General features: G+C 40.9%; 1 protein-coding gene across 10 annotated transcripts in view; it reads left to right on the forward strand.

Moving 5' to 3' along the window:
* The window catches only part of KALRN (kalirin RhoGEF kinase), a 463,005-nt gene that overhangs the window by 271,755 nt on the left and 171,454 nt on the right, over window positions 1-19,796 (forward strand). For 9 of the 10 annotated variants that reach the window (XM_074548811.1, XM_074548813.1, XM_074548812.1 and 6 more), the window contains exons 13-14: window positions 8,676-8,845; window positions 13,782-13,956. In XM_074548811.1, the coding sequence (XP_074404912.1) occupies window positions 8,676-8,845; window positions 13,782-13,956 (345 nt within the window). Of the gene's footprint in view, window positions 1-7,916; window positions 8,066-8,675; window positions 8,846-13,781; window positions 13,957-19,796 lie in introns of those variants that run through there. The other variant, XM_074548818.1, reaches the window with a different exon arrangement.

Here is a 19,796-nt window from a genome sequence, read left to right on the forward strand (position 1 = left end):
AGGAACTGCCAGATTCCTAACAGGTTACTATGAACATGTGCAAACTGGAACTTGGCAGAGGTCTTCTGAGTGACCAAATTTGGGAAAATGTTCATATGAATGACATAATGTGTATTCTTGACATCAAGGCTAAGCCCTGCAAAATTTCAAACCCTTGCTTAAAAGCATGGAGGGTCTGGAGCATCTCATTTAAACAGAAGTAAAACTAACACAGGCAAAGTACCTTTTCTATCCATTCTCTCATTCTGGCCCTTTCACCTCAAAATTCATCAAGTTCAGCCTTAGGCAGACACCTGGCATGGAAAATTTCACTCTGAAAATCTCGTCGGATAAGGCCATGAGAAAGTGAGAGCTAAGTCCTGGACCATTAAGTGTCAGACAGCTTCCTGCATTATAACCTGTATTATTTGTGGTCAGTAGGTCACCTTGGTCACCCCACAGACATCAGTGGGGTTACTCAGCTGGGTAATGGAGTGGGGCTGCCCTGTCAGTCAGGAATGGTAACAGTGTTTTATTGCAGACACTGCTTGATAACCAAGACCTGTGAAATTAAATTTTCTCTGCTTGAGTTGAATATTGTGATTAGGAGATTATTTCAGTGTAGATCACTAATTCTGACAGGGCTTGTTCTTCACTTTGAGGCAGAGCTGCTGGGACACAGGGAGCAGAAAGCTCAGGAGACTGAGGTCAGCTGCTATTGACTCCCATCAGAAGAGCTGACAGAATGTATCTAAGTTAATCATGGAGCAAACATGACAGTGGTTCTGGGATATATCCTGTAATCCTGTCACTCACTGTGCATTGACGCAGGAATCAAAGTTAATGTTACTGAACTTAAAAATTTGTTGTTTGACTTTTACTGCTAATATTGACTTTCCAGAGCAATCACCCACTGGATAATAAAGATTTGTGATGCAGGGGATATTCAGTTTAGCAACTCCACTTGCTGGCAACTTCTGGAAGTTCTGAAAAGGTCTTGTTCTCTGAACATGTGTTTGTCTTACACACAGCTCCTGTCCTGGACAGCACTTTTGTTCCTTTTTTCATATTATATCCAGATTAAAAAAAGAAAAAAAAAAGAAAATCATAAAACATTAAAATGACCCAAACTGACTCACTGCACATAAAATATTCACTGATGCAACATTCACATATTCACACTGATTCACATATTCACACCAATCACACCCCAGAATTTTCAGTGTTAGAATGAAGCACTATGTGTTTTGTTCAAAAGCTAGAAATTTTGTCCTTCACTATGATTATATTAAGAACTGAAATAGATGCACTACAGTATGCAAAATCAAACTTTGAAAATACCTGCCCCTCTTCTCACAGCAGGGCTGTGAAACATCAAACCTTAGACTTATGCCTCCTATTAGTATGACCATGGTTTTTGTTGGGAGCTGAATCTGTGTGCTGGTGGTGCTAAATGGAAGGTTGGACTTAGTCATCTTAAAGGTCTTTTTCAATTTTAATGATTTTGAGGTTCTATTATTCTAATAGAATAATTGTGTTTGCTTGGTATTTTTAAGAACTACTCAGTTCCTAAATATTCTCCTACTCCCATCAGAGGTGAATTTGCAGGCAGAAATTAGAGAATGTGGTAGAAGTGACCTGGCAGAGGTGCCCATACAGTAATATGTGTGCTGTCCCTTGTCTGTGTGGAGATTCCTTGGAGAAGGCAGATCACCAATTATCATTTTGATAATTGTAGCTGTGGAGAGGGCTCTTCTGGTGTAAAATGTGTTATTTCTGCGTGAGCTATATCAAAGTACACTCTGGGTTATCAGCAATCAATTACCATGAAGCAGAAAATAAAAGCAAATCCCCCTCCAGCTCCAGAAGGTAGGTTGTGGCCTGGACCAAGATGCCAGCATTCACCAGTCATTAACTTTGGTGGTGTTTTTTGCAGAGCTGAATCTTGTCTGTAAAGCTACCAAAGATCTGGGACTGAGGAACCAGGACAGCTGGGGTGGTACAGGGTGCCCTTCTTTCCTGTCCATTTGTTGCCCAGAAGCAAGTTCTTTTCATGAAGGATTAAGTAGCTGGGAAAGAAAAGAGCTGTGGTATTCTGGCAGCACACCCTGCTCTTGAGCAGGGGAGTTTGAAGCACAGCCAGGCCACTACTGAATAAAATCCTGCCATCTGTGGTGGCAAAAGATTGGTAAAAGAGACAGAATCAAAGTAATGAGAATCAAATGCTTGTAAATGCAGCCACATAAACCAAATGTCAGGAAGTCAAACCTGTTCAGGGAAGAGAGGTTCTTTCCATCCTTCCACTATGTGCTAGCCAAAGGATTCCTGTTGACTTCATTTAAGTTCATACCTTGTTATTCACATTTTTCAGGCCATTCACCAGCATTGTTACAGACCAATGGCTCCACTCAAATATTTTCCTTGGCTTTTGAGGCCCTTGCATGTGTTTTGAATGTTGTGGAAATGTGAGCCTGTGTGCCTCACTCTCCAGATAAGTGGTTTGTGCTAAAAGGAAGTTTTATGAGCATCTTTAAATAAGATGTGCCAACTTTCATAAAGCATTCTTTTATTAGACACATTTCTGCTCATTCTGATTTCCTGAAGCTGAGGAAGATAAGCTTCTCCTAGTTCCAGTGTGTGGGCTTCAGTGCTGTGTACAAGGGCAACAGAGTGGGCAGCCAGCAATAATCTGTGTACCGAGTAAATCTTCATCAAAGCCATACAGGTACACTCCTGTAATTCACTCATCACTCAAAAGACACATTCTGTCTTTCACCTGAAGTACATCTGTGCACTGGAGTCTATTTAACTAGTGGAGTGTCTCTATTTAACAGTGGAGTGGCTCAAGTCAATGGATCCAACCAGACTGACTGGTTAAAGAAAAGTTATGTAGTTTTTTCAGTCCTTAGCAAGATTCAGAATGGTCACAAATTATTTATTTCTGTGATTCCCAGGGCATAGTGCACAAAGTTACACAAAAGGCTCAAAGCAGATCAGGGTAAGATTGCAAGTGACAGATACAGTCAGTCACTGGAAAAAGCATAGAGGGAAGAGGTGCTGCAGCTTCCATTTGAGAAGTGATGTTTAGAACCAATGCACAATAAGAAGAATGTGAGGGTACCTGCATTTGTTGTAGTAGATTGCTGCATTTGGAGTGTGGGAAGCTTCCCCTGCACCAAATTGTCCTGTATCACACTGCTGGAAAACTGAGTAAATCTTCCAATGTAGGAAGAACTTTTCTAAGCCAGTGTGATCAAGTGCAGAATGTGATTATTACAGTTACTAAAGTCAATTACAACAAGATTCCTAATCACACATAACATATTACAATTATACTAGAAGAGGAACATGTTTTTACAGTTCATGATGGCGTCAGAAGAAGCACAGAACATGTACATTTTATTCTTCATTTTAAAATCAATTTTCTCTTCTAGATCAAATAGTCCCTGAATTACATTACATGACCTTGGACTGGGGATCTACACACTCCCTCATGTAAGCCTAGCTACCCAAATCATGTTTGCCTTGAGAGGAGATTATTTTGTGCTGTATCAATCTGGTCCATGCAGGACTTGGAAAAAGCATCAGATGTTTAGGCAGTGCAAATCCTTTTGCCATAGGCAAGGTTACTAATTAAAAAGCCTGAGCATACAGAAGCACCAGATGCAGCCCAACCAAGGATAAATGTCAAGAAATTGGCGCGGAAAAGGGAAAAAGCAAGAAAGAGGTTAGCGAGAAATCAGTTTTTTCACAGAATGTTCCCTTTCCACTTGTCATTTCTTCCCAACCAGTTTGGTGGTATCTGACAACATTAGGTCTTGCAGCAGGGAGTCTCATGAGTTGTCTTACTGTGGACATGGTGGCATTTCATACGTAGTGTCTGGTCACATCCCATCCTGTCACCTTTAATTAGGTGCGCTGCCATTATGTGACACTTTGCTGGTGGCATGACGTCACTTTGCAGCTCGTCATTACAGACCTTGTTTTTTGTGTTTCTGTTGACGTTTTCTTGAGAGATTGAATGTGATTTCAGACAGTGTTGCTGAAATATGCTTCCAATTTACAGCAACGCTCAGTTCTTTTAACTGAAACAGGACTGGATGCATACTAAGTGTGAATAAATACCAGTTGATGAAGGTTAATTGTGCTGGAAAGTTTTGTTTTCACCACCATGGTGGTGTGGGGACAATTTCCTAAGGGCTGTGCAGTCAAGCTGGATGCACAACAGCATTTGAACAGATGCCTTAACACAAGTGCAGGCTGAAGTTCTGCCATAAATTAACCTAACTTGGGATCTGTGTGACTTCCTAGTGCATATCATGACAAAGCTAAATATTATTCCCACAGCATTGGCTTGTAAAAGCCTGGCACAGTAGCAGAGGGAAATAGGGTTGATGAGCATCTCTCTCTGGAGCAGTTCTGCTTGTGAGGGTTTTGGGGGATCTTTTTCAGCCTGCCTTTGGTTTTCTGAACATTGACATTGCAATTCATGGAGTGGCAGCAGGGTCCCTGCATGTCACTGAATTCTTCTGCATTCTGCTCTAGTCTCCATTGCTGTGATGAATGTTCCCTTCCTGAATTGTCATGAGCATCCTTTTGGGGCCTGCCCTGCCATACACGATGCACCTCTGGCATAGTAAAGGAGAAGAACCCTGGGAAGTTGCTTGTTTCCATTAACATCCTTGTTTATAAGACTAGCAAAAATGCTGTACAACAGTAAATCTCCTGGATTGAACCGGTTCTTTGCACTGCCCCCATAACTCAGTGCTTTTAAACTGCTTTTGAGGGGATTATAACTCATCTCTGTCATTTACAAACAGCGGCATATAAGCATTGGATGTTTAATAGTTATTCCAGTCATGCAGGGAAGATTTTATTAGCGATCGTTTTAGGTTTTAGATTTTGTTTAAAGTGGTTCCTTTTTTAAGTGAAAAGCATTAATTTAAGGTTACAAGCACAGGTGTCCTTCAGACCTCGAGTTAAGTGGTCTTACTAATTGAGCAAAATGAAGGGTATTTCATCAGATGAAGTAGCTGGGAATAAAGAGCTGTATTGTCTCTTGGATGGAGGGAAACTGCCTGGGCTTCATATCCAAGAAAGACGCAAAAGTTGTTGGCACCATGTATGAGGGGCACCAGATGCTATCCCAAAAGAAAGGAGGGGTGTCATTCTTCTTTCCCACTGTTCTAGTAATCAGAGGAGAATTAGTTGTCTTGTGTAAAGCCTTGATAAAATAAAGCTTCAATTGTGAAGCCACTATAAACCTTCAGCATTAATGTCTTAGGGATAGGTATTTACCTGAGACTTCTCATAGCTAACAACTATGACATTTTCACATGTAGTTTGCATGAGTCAGATTTGAGTCAGATCTCTCATAGACTGAATTCAGGTGCTACCACTAATGCATTGGGTTCTCCATATCCAATTAATCACACCAAAGCATAGATCAGTTGAAGGAAGAACAAAACTTACTTCTGTGATACTTCTGTATTGTTTCCATGGAATCTGTATTTTTTTGTTTAGTACCTGTTAAGTAACATAATGCAGAGGTTACCTCCTTTTCTGGACACATGCATGACTGTGAAAGTCACCACAGGTGGTTGTGGAAATTCTGCCTCTATATTTTGAATATCAGCATGTATTTACATACACCCCCTGTATGAGATCAAGTGGTACCTTAGTAATAGTTTGAAGTATGTATGGGAATGGGACAAATACTCACTAATTTCGTTCACGGTAAAAATAAAATAAGTCAATTTCTGCAAATATGAAAATTGTGTTGTGCAATATGTCAGATTTTAATGGGAACAGTTTCTTTGCCTAAGCTATCTAGCTTAGAGTAGGTCACAGCATGGACTGGAAATGCACAAGGTATCCAGGGACGTGGGGCGTTAGGAGTCAGGATTTTTTTAATCGTTCAAATACTTGCATTGGAATGAAACATCAGTCCCTAAGAGGGACTGATTTTCCTGAGCAGTGACAATCAGGATGTGATTTCTGTTTTATGATTAACAGCTGTTCTGACTGGTGTTGCAGTGACATGGAATTGGTCTTTTCATTCCTGTGGCATTCACAAGTGGGCATGGTAGCAATTTATTCCATGTGCTATTAATTGTAGCACATAACCTAGGAGGTTTTGGAATCAGATTCCTATTGTGAGTTTTTCCTGAAAGATCTTCCTAATCTTATTAATATTGACTGATTCTTTGTATTAGGGTTTTCCAGGGATTGGTGGAGTCTAAAGGATTAAAGGCCTCTGAGTCAAGGATGACCTAGATTCTGATAGATTTTCTATGCAAATCCTTATAGACAGAGGTCATTAATGGAAACATCTGAAGCTAATATGAGTTAATATATTTGAGTGCTCTCTGAAATTAGTGAGTGTTTTGGTTCCAGGTAAATACAATACAGTTTATATTTTAAGTATTTTGAAACTGATTTAGAAGCCTACTCAAACAGTGGTGTAAGATTTTAAATGCCCAATGCTCCTTTTAAAAAGTTGGGTTCTGGAGGCACTTTAGAGCGCAAGATTTTCCTCTGAAGGTTGGAAACTTTCTCCTCTGCCCTACCAAAATAATTTCAAGAAAATAGCAGATTCCTAACAATGAACAAAATTCCTGATTTCACTTTCATTTTTATAAAGAAAATTTCCTGAGCTTTTTAAGTTGAAAAAGGAACTAAGAATTACAAGAAATTTAAAAACTACTGGTGGTTTTCCCACCTCAAAACAGAAGGATGATTTATATACATAGCTGTTTTTCTGTATTTACAAAGTGCTCTATTACTTGAAGATCTGATAAGCAGAAATAATATTCCTGAACAACCTGGTCCTTCTCTGTTTTGGTCCAGCTGCACTTACTCTTTGAGTGGGTGTAGTGATTGGATCAAAACCAGGAAGATTCTCAATATAATTATTATAATTATTATAATATAATATAATTAACATATGAAGTCACTAATGCGTTTTCCTTTATGGTAGCTTCCCAAAGTTCAGCACATGGACCTCAAACCATGACTGAAATGAGCCCTCTATTTGGCTCATTAAATATGTTTTCATTTTTTCACTTGTTTCTCATGCCTATTCCCTTACATTTGTTTCTTTGATTAATAGTTCCTCTTTATACTGCGCCCTTTTCCTAAGAATGTGAAAATATGTAAATATTCCAAGCAAAGACATTCTGTTTCAGTCCAGTAGTTGGGCAAGCCATTATCATTATAATATTTATGAATAAACAGAGGCATTTGCCCAAAATATTCAAGGCTGACTCTGAGAAACCCACAAGCAAGGCATATGTTGTAATGCTTGTTTTTGTACATCTCTCAAGCAAGGACTCAGTAGCAGAGGTGGGGACAGAGCAAAAGGCACTGGGCTCTCCCTTTTCTGGTATCATGAGTGTGCGGGGACAGCTTCTAGTTTTCATAATTTTGATTCAGGCCAGGGCAATATCCTTGAAGTCTGTACCCTGTGTATAGTGCCTGGCCATAGGTGTGGGCCCTGGCTGTGAGAAGCTTTGGCAGCTGGAGCTTTAGACATCCCCATCCTCCTCTCATTTAATGTGGACGTGCAGAATTCACAGTCTCAGAGGAAATGCTGCAGGATGGGGATCCAGCACGACTCGTTTTGAACATAAACATTTTCACCAGCTCTTTGCCACCCACACACAATGTCCTCCTCTCTTCATGTTCACCCTGAGGTCCCTGTGGGACAAAGCTCTGCAGTTCCTGGGACAGCGAGAGGAGCCGGGGCTGGCACCGCATCCTTTGGCATTTCCCACTCTGGGACTTTGCTGCCACCTCCAGCACACACCAGCAAAATGTGGGTTAATGGGGCAGGCGTGGCACAGCAAAGTCTCTGGTGGAGTCATTAGGGTGTGCTGGCAGCCTGCCAGCTCGGTTGGTGCAATTTTACACTCACTTTTCAGCACAGGCTTAAAGGGGAATCCTCTGTTCACTTTAAGCCTTTACAGCCAGTGAGAGGCTGCTGGGGCATTCCTGCCCCTGTCCAGACCTCTGATGAACAGCTGGCTGGAAATTCTCATCTAAGCACTGGCAATGATTTGTTGCTGCGATTGTGGCTTTAAAATTGGTAGTCAGAACTATTCAAAATTAATGGATGTTCATGGGGTCGATTAGTGATATTGCTGTCTCCTGTGTTTGGATTTTCCCAGAGTTAAAAGGCAGAGTCTGAGTGCATTTTGAGGAGGGGGTTTAAGTACTGGAAACAAAAAAGAAACCCCTAAACCTCAACCCCTGGGAAGCCATAGCTGAGCAGGCACAGTTAGACTTCAGTCAGTACTGTACACACATACCAAAGATTGTAGGTCTGTCCTGCAACAGGCTTCAGCTGCATGTGAAATTAATAGCAGCTGATAGTGCTCAGCTCCTGAAAGGGTTACACAGATGTAGGAGATTTTAATTTGTTGCTAGTATAAAGAATAAATCCAAATAAAATAATTAGTTATTCCTGTATAATAAACAGAAATTTATTTTTTAAAACTACCTGATATTATATTTATCCTATTTTCTTGCTTTAAATTGAATCAATAATGAATGTGTCTTTTTGGGTTTACAAATTTTGGGTCAGTTTTCCTGTGAAACATACAGCCTGAGCTGATGCCTATTGATCTGGAATTAGAGAGCAAAAGGGTTAAATCTCAATCCCTCTCTGATTTATATTTCCCTCCCCTTCTTCCCAGCTGTGGACATGGATGGAAGATCTGCAGAAGGAGCTCTTAGAGGATGTCTGTGCTGACTCTGTGGATGCGGTACAGGAGCTTATCAAGCAGTTTCAGCAGCAGCAAACAGCCACCCTGGATGCCACCCTCAATGTTATTAAAGAAGGGGAAGATCTAATCCAGCAGCTCAGGTAAGCATCCACCTAGGGCACAGGTGTTGAGAAATCTGACGCATGCTGTGCTTTAGGGGTGCCTAAATAGGGAACTGTAAGCTAGCATCAATTGGGAGAGTTTGTTAATTCTTTGCTTATTAATAATTCTTCAGATCCTTTGAGTGTTTTATTGAAATTACAGGGAGTGATTTGTGTGGACTGATTAGAGTAGTCTGTGGATCAGCATTGGTTTCCTGTTTGACTGAGAGATTATTTATAGGCACTGGGAAGTGAATGAAACCAAATGTGTTTGAAGTGAATATTTTTAGTTGGTATTTATAGAAGATTGTTAAATGGTTGTGAGCTGAGGCCTCGTGATTTATATGGTTATTCTCGATGTAGGGTAAGTGTATTCCTCTTAATAAAATACACACGTGTCTGACAGTCTTCACTGTTTCACTTTGCATGCAGCACCCTTCTATTTATCTTTGTGTATGTGGGGTTTATTCATAGTGTCAAAGAGGCTCTTTCACTGCTGGTTCTTCTACTAGCACTGTGAATTAAACCAGCTCATTTTTCCCTAATTTAAAATACATGAAGAGACTAGTCCCAAGAATTTGGGGGGGCAGGGGGGAAGGTTGGGGTTTTTGTTCCGTGTTTGATGTTTTTGTTTCTTTTCTTTCTTAATCTGCAAGTATTGTCAAATGAATATTTGCAGAGTAAGCTTATACAGAATCTGCAATTGTGAAATCTCTCTCATTTGTTGTTAAAATGGTTTTCTGTGCCTTTAGCTTTGTTGACAGCAGTGAAGTTTTCCTGCCTTTTAGGGATGTTGCTGGGCACTGAACCAAGTCCAATACATCACTTATTATTTAGATCTTTGTATTGTTACAGGTTGCCCTTACCCACATGTACATAGCGTGCATGTTCTGTATACATTATAATATGTAGATATCCCAGGTTTTATGCATTTCACCAGACAGCCTAAGAGAGTGACATCATCTTCCTCACCCTGAGCTTTCCTAATCTGATGCCTTTACTTCTCATCTGAGATGTGCAGAAAACCATGGGCCATGATAGGAACCTGAGAGGAAAAGCCCAAGATGCTCTGGAGTACATTGGACAGTGAGGGCTCTGGTGGAGCTCTGCCCTTAAGAGACCTCCTGCAGTAATAAGCATTTTCCTACTGCCATATGCTGAGCTTTCCTCTAAGCTTTTCCCTGTCATCCTGGATGCAGAGTCTTCTCTGCTGGGTCAGAAAAAAAAATAAATGAGGGATTTGAAAGGAGTGCTCCAGGTTTTGATTGTCATTCAGCCCTGGGCAGCCAGACCAGAAAGCTCATGGACATTGCTACCCGTGCTGTGTGTGACTTGCCAGCACCACAGGGGAGGTGAGGGACTGGAGTTGTGGTATTGCTTGTCAGTTTTAGAGTTGGAGAGGAAGGATCAGGAGTAGATATTCCATCCTTCTATTCATCTTTGCTGATGAGATCAGTAGGATAAAAACATGCTGGGTTTGGTAAGTGAGCTGCCAGAGGGAAAGGAGTTTTAGCTGAGAAAATATGTATGGCCAGCTGTAGCAGGACAGTCGAAGGTCTGAATGGTAATGTACTTTTATGCAAAGAAATTGTTTGCAAAGTTTAGGGCACTTCTATGAGATCAAAAAAATGGCAGTTAAATTGTGGGCTACATTTTTTTTTGGTTATTCTTCCCAATTCTTGGAATGGCATCACTTCAGGGTGAACACCCATGGAGTGGAGCCTGAAAGGGACCCTGTACACGCCCATCAGGTGGAGTTGGAGTGTTTTTTGGGGTTGCAGAAAGTGTTGACAGTCAAGGAGTCCTGGTTCCGATTGTGGGATCGGCCTGAAGGATTTTTTTTGCCTGTACTTGAGTCAGAAGGGAAGTGTGCAGAGTGGCCAGGGTAATACCTGGAGCTGAGAAGTCAGTGGAGCATGGGAAAGAGATGAACTGCAAGGTGGTGTGTGGAACGTGCAGTTTTTCTTAATGTGAACATAGTCAATTCTTAGCTTCAGTCTTGGAAAAGTGACTGTGACCTTAGCTTTGAGACTTTTTTTGTAATTGGTGTCGTGCTCCAGTGTTTGCAAAGTACTGAGGCAGGTTTTGTGGCAGCTGTGTTTAACAAAGAAAAGTTGGGTTTGGGGTCTAGTTTGTTCTCTGAGCAAGGTGGAAACAAGGTGAACATATTTGTGCAAGTGGATCCCCTGGTTCTGATGGAGTTAATACCAAACATTTAAATGCACACAAAAGTTTGCAGTGCTGAGCTGTCAACATGAGCTGGTTCAAGTGTTGGATTTGAGAACTCTGACTAACTGCAAAGCTTGTAATGTTATCCTGGACTCTTTCAAAGCAGAACACTGTGGAAAAAAAGCCCAGTGAAGCTGCCTCTGTGTGTGCCCACTCTTACCAGCTTTCATCACTGCTGGCAATGGTAAAGAACACACAGATAAAGGAAAAACTAGAATTGCTGCAGTCTTTCCTTAACACAGGATTGCATTTCAGTGTGGATCACCTTGTACCTGCCGTGAAGAATAGATGAAGACTGCAAATGCTACAACAATGAAAAGAATGAAATACATCGCTCCTATCAAACATGTCATAACACAGGTTAAAAGTAATAAAATTACTGGAGCTTTGGAAAGTTTTACATTTCTTGTTCTTATCTTTGAGAGAACAGATTTTGGTTGAGAGAAGATCATTTGTGTAATAGCACTCTGCTTCCTCCAGATAGGCAATGAAAAGCTCAGCTGCCTGAACTAAATACCATGCCTGGGACTGCACTTGACACGAGGTCTTCAGGACCTCAGTGACTCCATCAGGAGGCCAAACCTATCAGGAATAAAACAGGACTGCCTAGAAACTCTGTGCATGTCATGGTTCACATAGGAAACACTTTTCTCTCTTCCTTATCAGTGCTTTACTGAGGTGGTTGTTGTTCTCAACACAAAGCAGACCTTTGAACTGCAATTCCAGGGGTGCTGCTGGGGGCAACATTCCTGGTCATCTGTGAAAGGCAAAACAATGTCTTGCTCCAGTGAGATGTGAAAAGCAGAAATGTAAAAAAAAAAAAGCCATTGAAGAGTTAGGTATCTTGCCTTTTTTGCAGTAGTTCAGTATATAAGCTTTAGATAATAGATATTTCTCATTGAGCTTTCTCCCAGTGGAAGCACTGAAAGTGGTGTTAGGAGCACAGTGTTCATTTTAACCAGTCAGCAGCAAGGTACTGAGTCCAATTTTCTGTTCCCCAGAGTTTATTCTGGGGTTTTTTTTCCAATAATTTTTTTGAATTAAACTTCGACTTGAAATTTCTTTTAAAACTCTAATCCATGGCCTTTCAAAGATTAGTAAGAGTCTTATATTTATTCTTTCCCAGAGTTTCTCATCACCAGACAGAACAAGAAATATTGTGACAGAAGCATGCAAACTCAGAAATGTTTTTTCTGTAGGGAGATCTCTCTCAGACCAGACTAGCTAGGGTTGACAGTGCCTTTTCCAAGGAGACTTAAAAACCCACCAGAGTACAACTCTTAAACTTTTGTATTGCATCAGTCACTGAAATGCAAGTGTGGCTTGATTTGAAGAGTGAAATGTTTAATGAAAAAGAATTTCTAAAACTAAATGTGTCTCTAGATCCCATGAGAGATTATTCAACACCGGTCTTGAATAATTCATTGAGTAATTTAGATAATATATGAATAGTAATAATCCTGCATCTGAGTGAAGACTTATTTCATGTCCTTTTATAGAAGACAGGTGCTGACTGAGGGAAGCAGAACTTGATTGGATGCAGCCTCAGATTAAGCTGTAGTTTGAAAATCTCTAGTTATTTTAATTCCTCCTTCCTCTGTGCAGCTCTAATGTGGAGGCAGAGACCCTGTGATCACCATGAATGTGAAAACAGACAGAGCGGGGCAGAAACCATAACACGTAGAGAGAAAAATATCAGTGTAATATTCCCATATAAGCAAGGGAAATCAGTAGAACTTACATTTAAATCTTGTTTTAGCCATGTGTCAAAGCCAAGATTAAATTTTGGCTTCAGAGATTCCTTTCTGGCCCTTCGGAATGTTGAGGGACCTTGTGTGGAGCGTTTGAGGATAAATTTCAGTTCTTTATGTCTGCAAATGGTATTTATCAGTAAAACAGTCATTGGAAAAAAAAATTGCTGAAGACATAGCAGACTATAGGTGAGCCTATTAATATCCATGAAAGCACAGATAGAAAAGGGAACATCATGGCTTTCCTATGCCCATGCTAAGCTTTCAAGAACAGCAAATTCCCTCTTGGTCCTGGCCCACAAGTAAAGGGTTTGCTCCCTTCTGCTGCCTGTAAATGGAAAATGTAATTGGAGCAGTATCTGCCCTGTCACATTCACATCTCCTTTCACTTCCCCCAGTGAAAAGACAAGTCTTGCTGTTTCTGAAAGGTGTGTTGGGGGTTTTTTGCACTGTATTGTGTCCACTGCTGTACTACGTTATTCAGAGGATACTGGGGCATCACTAGCCATTGGACTAAAATACTCATAATTCTGATTCAATTAGTCTGTAAGTAATAGGGCAAATGCAGGAAATTAACTTGTAAAGGTTCAAGAGGCTGAATAACATCTCAGTTGATGTAAGTATGGGCAGGAGCAGGTGACCCTGCAGCATTAAAGGTGATTGCCAGCCTGTCTCCTCTAGAGAGCCCTTGAGATTGATGTGCATCTCCTCCCAAAGTGTGTAAGGTCACAGTGTCCACCACACAAGAAAGGATGATCCCCCTGCTCAAACTTTGTGCCAAGCTGAGGAGCTGCAGGGTTTCAGGGGGTAGAGGAGATGAGTGTTGCACACACCTTCCCTCAGCCCCCTGTGCCTGGCTTTGCTCCTCAGCAGCACACAGAATCACTCATGTGGAGTTCTTGCTCTTCTGCCTGCCTCAAAGCTCAGCTCTGACCCTGCCCTCTGCCTTGCCACAGGGACTCTGCTGTTTCCAACAACAAGACCCCCCACAACAGCTCCATCAGCCACATCGAGTCCGTCCTTCAGCAGCTCGACGAGGCCCAGGTACAGATGGAAGAGCTCTTCCATGAGAGGAAGATTAAGCTAGACATTTTCCTTCAGCTCCGCATTTTTGAGCAGTACACCATCGAGGTAAGAGCTGGCTGCAGGACCTGGCTGGGGGGAGCTGTGGGAGAGAGAGAACGTGTGAACCTACCCTGTGAGGGGACATCTTGGGCTGTTGGATTCTGCTCAGCTGTCCAGTGAGGGGGAGAGAGTTACAAGGGTGCTTTAATTCAGACTGTTGGACCTAAAGCATGCTTTAGGATAAAGTTCCAGAATGCCCTGGAATAGGTGCATGGGTGCTTCCCTGACTATGCTGGGAATCTGCCTGCTTTGCAGAGAAGCTTCATGAGATGCTTGTTCTAACTCTCTGTTGACATGAATCACTCAGGGATTTGAAAGTTCTCTATCACTTATTAGTGAGGTTTGTTTCTTCACATACAAACAGATACATGCCTGTCTCTAGGCCACAAAATGAAAAAAACATGTTATGCGTTAAAGGAAAATGTATTTAAACAATGGAACTCGGTGGATTTATTTAAAAAGAAAAAAAAAAGCCCCTTAGAAAATTAAAGGGATGCTTTTATGTCCTCATGCAAAAAAAGGTCTTTCAGGTTATTTTTGTACTTCTGTTTTGGAATCAAAAGCACTGGAGTGAAAATTCATCAAAATATTGGGGTATTCTTGGTGTGAGAAATTTTAAAGATATTCCAGCCAATCTCAGTAATTACTTTCTGTAGTTCTGATAGGAGCTGGAAAAGGAACAAAAGGGGTATTAACTTGTACACAGAGTCTGTGAGACTGATGCCAGTGCTGGTGTCCTTTGTGGGGTGTTTTCCTCCTGCTGTATCCCCCTGGTGCTTGTTCAGTTCAGGGAGCACCTCTAAGTGTTTGAGGATGATACATTCCTGGAGGTATTGTTTGTGTATCTGTAGGTTTATTCATTATTTATTTATTGTTTGTAAATCTGTAGGTAGTCTCAAGGTGGGTGCTGGTAACTGCTGGGAGGTTTAGAATGCTGTGTTACATTTTGTGTTTAAGACATGACATGATGAATTACAGTGGGAGAAAAGGCAGGAAGCAGGTGTCCAGTTTCCTAAAAGGTGTCCTGTTCTATTGCTGAATGCCAGACATGGGAATAATCAGTGAGGAGTGTCTGAGCTTCTCTGCTGTGACTGCACAGTGAGGTATTTCACTGCAGTCTGTCCCACAGTGCTCGTTAACTATGTAAATTAGAATAGTTTCATTTACTTTCCAGTGATGTGCAGCCTCCTTGATGTTGAGAGGCAGCATTCTTTGTATTTGTGTATAAATCTATAAAAGTATCTATTTCATTTAAATATAGGAGATAACATACTCTTTCAGCAGAGTATGTTATTTCCTATATTTAAATTAAAGATACTTTTTATACATGTTGGTGTGGCATGGCAGATGCTGAATAATTGAGAGTTTTACTTTAAAGATGTAAATGGGTGTGAATGCTGTACTGGAACATACCCATAAATGGCATCTGTGTTTTCAAAAAAGAAGAAAGAGACAACCTATATGTGCCTCTGGAGCACCCAAATGTGTTTGTAGACAGCATGTGGTGAACCCATGTGAGTTACTCATTAAGGTCTCAGCCTGTTTCACTGCAGATTCAAGTCTGAACCTATAATTGTTCTAATTTAAGTATAAGTACTTTTTCAAAATTAAAACAAATCACTTTACTCAAATTATTTTTCTTTGTAAATAGTCTTTCAATCAAAGAGTGTCACTACCAGGCAATACTTTACTGATGGGGTTATCAAGGAATCAGGAGAGGATGTGACTTACATCATTCCCCCACATGGGATACCAATATGGAAATGCTTTGTGGATACTTTTGATTTGTTTCTGCATGGATCTTACTTCTGTATATTCACAGAATGTTGTGGCTGTGATACATTAGGATACTTAAAATTGGAAATGTGCTTCAGAATCTTCTAAAATCAGATTAGCAAGAAAGGATTTTAAAGAAAATCACCATTATTTGTCACTGTAGATTTGCTAATATTTTATCATATAAACATCTGAATTCCCTCTGAAAGATTAATATTACAGGGAAATCTGAGAGCATGTTTCATAGAGAGTCTATGAGCAGATGATTTTATTTAGAAAGCTTCCTCTATCAGAAAAATATTTTTTATTTCAGAATAATTTTGATAATTTTTACTGAAAACACAGTGAAAAATATACCCAAGTCAGTATCTTAAATTCTCTAATTACAGTTAGTGCTTAAACAAGAAAGGCAGTTTGATGGATAATAAAACAAAGGCAGTTTGAAATAAAGTGTTCAATAACACATGTATGCTATGCATTTCAAACAGCTGAATTGGCTCAAATTGACACAGTAATGGTGCTTAGAAAGTAGATTGCAGTCAGTTGCCTCAGCTGTATAATGAAGATTCCAATTCAGTAGGAAACTGTTACAAGAATTAACAGAATTATCTCATGCCATTGTTGAGAAACAAAAAGAATTTTTTCATCACCATAATTTAAAAGAATGTAGTATTTCTGATGGTTGACTATTCCAAGCTATTGAGGAAAAAAGATGATGATATTTAAAACAGGAAATTAAGTATTTTTTCTACTAAAGACAAGTAGCTTGAGCCATGACCAGAAATGTATTTAGGTTTAATTTTCCATAATAACCTAGATCCTGCATAGATTAAGAATTGTGAAATAATGTGTACCAGTATGATTGATTGTCAAATTAATTTCTCCTTTTCTAGTCTAGATAAGCCCCCTTCCATCTGTCTAAAGAGCAGTGCCATATTGAGCACATCCTTAGTGAAAGACCTGTACCTGCTGCAGCTGTGTTAATCCTTCCTGCTCTCACACAAACTGCCTGCAAAACCTGGGTCCTCCCCCCAGACTTGAACATCTTTCTCCTCATTGCCACTTCTGCCTTGTCAAGCACCTAGTTTCCCATTTCCCCCCTCAGGTGTGTGCTCTTGGGTCTGTTCGTTCTTGTGCTCCAGGGAATCCCTTGACATGAGGACCCTTTGCATCTCTCTAGTGGAAACTGAGGGATGCAGCTGTGGGAGCCCATCTGCTTCCAACAGCTTTAGGGAAGGCTGCATGTTAGAGCCCAGCCTCAGAAAATATCTTGTGCTGTCTCTTTCCATCCAGTTTTGGTACTGAACATTTCCAATTCTGTTAATTTTCCCTGCTTCTCTCTCTCTCTCCTTTCTAATTAATAGGGCAAGTAAAGTAGTAGGATTTTTAAAAATTAACAAATGGCAAATGAGTGATTTGCTTTTTTGTTTTGCTTAGGAAGTGTCTGTCTTTTGTTCTTTGCAACCTACCCTGCTTTGACTGTTCTCCACAAACACTGAAATATGTGCGATTGATCACATAACCCATTCCTCTGGCACTCCTTCCTAAACTCACAATGTGCCCATCTGTTTTGTAGCCCTCCTGGTTTTTGAGCTTTTCTATAATCTTTGCATCTTGACAGAGGTTTGGAGTTCAGACAAACTTTAGGATTAATGATTACTGTACAATCAACACTTTTCCCCATCTATTTAGGCATTATTGATCTTGTACTTCAGTGAAATCTGTCACCTATTGTTACATTTTGTCTTCAGGAAAAATACTTTCCTTTAAGAGAAGCCACCTACCTATTTGTTTGGCAGGGCAGACCAGCTGTGTTTATTTAGGACTTTTAAGGACTTCTAAGCCTCACAGGCAGCTTTTATATTGCCCTGGACTCATGGCAGGTTTGGCAGATATGAATTTGGGTACAAACACACAGCCCCATAGCATGTGCTGCCTGTTCTTTCTTGCCTTAATCTCATTCTATTGACTGATATTTACACTCTGGGTTCTCGGGGTAAGTTTTGAAATCCAAGCTATGGCAACACCTGAAAACAGACATGACAGAAACATGAGAGAGCCTGGCTGTCCCTGTGGGAGCTGTTCTGCCCTCAGTTTTAACACACAACATGACAGCCCATCCTTTATTTAGGAAATGTGTCTAACTGATACCTGATAGGTTTGATTCCTTTACCAAGCCACTGCACGTTTCAAAACAACACGGCATCCTTGGGATTATATGGTTGGTCTTTCTATATGATACAGACTGATTGAGTTTGTGCAGCCAGCCAGGTAACTTGGGAGGTTTCATGGAATGTGAATGTGGGATCTGATCTGCTGTGAGGGAATCAGGAGCAGAGCTGGAGGGGTGAGGGCTGGCAGACATCAGCAGCTGTGCTGGCATCACACTGAGTGCATTTTACATACAAAGCACAGGTGTGCTCCAGAGTTATATCCTCAGGAACATCTGTCAAGTATACTTTGTCCCTTGCTTCAGAAATAGTAATTTAAAGGCTTATTAACCATTATTTGAGTGAATGCAAATTTACTGCAAAATGCTGAGTAAATGTATATGAACCAAATGGTATAATGCCCTGAGTGGCAACCCCTAAAATATTAGTGCCATGCAGATTCTTTCTGCATATTTTTCCCTTTAAGCTTTTGTAGAGAGATTACCAAGTTCACCTGTAGGCCTCTGTAAAATGAGAACAGGAATGATCTCAGCCAAAACATGTGCAGCAACATTTGTTGGTTACCTCAAAAAAACCTTCCACACCTGTAGGAGCACAGTTTGTGGTTATTGGGAGTGGGGCTGTGGCAGAGCCTCATCCCCAGTGGGCTCAGCTGTGAGGAGCAGGTTGGCAGCACTTGCAGCAATGAGCCATGGAGTGCCCAGGGACACTGACCAACCACCAAAGGGAGCAGAGGGCACACAGGTGCAGTGCATCAACATGAGGGGGATAAAAGGTTGGGCTAAAGAGCAAGGAGGGCAGATGCCTGCAGCCTTCTGAATTGGTAAGGGTGAATGCTTAAAGCCTTCTGAAATTGTATGGTGATACTCTGTGTGCCATGGCTGTCTCAACTGTGACATATGCTGTGACACTTCTCCCTTTCCTAGGAAAGTGGAGGTGTCCAGCTCCTTCCCTTTCATGTATTGTTTCTTTTCCTACAATGGGAAATGCAAGACAGAACCTGTTTTCTGTAGTCTTAGAGTGATGTGATTCCTACACCAGGACAGTCCTGAGAGGGATTAAGAGGGTTTTCCCACTGCACAGTATAAATTGGATCTTGTAAGCTGCTTGTTATATTTCAAAAAACCCATGATCACTAAAACCTTCACCTGCTGGATTTCTCCTTTCCCCCATTCAATTTCTTTGGCTCCATTTCACCTGCTAATTAAATTTTTCAGTCCTGATTTCTCTTGCTGCCTCTTCTGGCTGTTCACAACAATCCCTGAGCATGAGTTTAGGAGGAAACAGGAGCCAGCTTTCACAGCAGCTCATTTCACTGTTATTTACAACTCATTTGAGCATCCTATTCCAGGTTTATAATACTACCTGTACCTTTCAAGAGCATTAGCTGCCTGCATGAAGGTACAAGATGTTTTGTAGCCCCCTCACTAAGAGCTGACACTCAGATGTGAACTTCTTTATTAGAAATAAGTGTTACAGAGCTTTTGAGATAGATTTGAAAGAAATTTCCACCCTTTCTGTTCATAAGATGGGATCCTGTAATGTTTCTTGCTTAGTGGGTTTTTGTTTCTCTTTTCCATCTAAACTCAGTTTTCCAACTGCATGTCCCTTCATTTTAAGGGAAGGAATGCTCTAAGCTGTTCTGGGCACCCTGTGTTTTGGAACTGAATTCCATTGTTGATCCAGATATTTTTTGGATTCAAAGGAGTCAAAAGCACTGGAGCAGAATCATCACTGTGACAGTCCTTTCACACTTCAGTGGCTCAGGTCCCCACGAAGCCAGTGTGGCATCTCTGTCTGTTGTCAAAAAAATGGGGTGACAGTGTTGTCATTTTGCACAGCATCAGCCAAAGCCAGGGCCTGAGAAAGAGGAACAGCAAACTTTCTGCTTATATGATC

This window comes from Zonotrichia albicollis, chromosome 10, assembly GCF_047830755.1.
Source record: "Zonotrichia albicollis isolate bZonAlb1 chromosome 10, bZonAlb1.hap1, whole genome shotgun sequence".
Taxonomy (NCBI): Eukaryota; Metazoa; Chordata; class Aves; order Passeriformes; family Passerellidae; genus Zonotrichia; species Zonotrichia albicollis.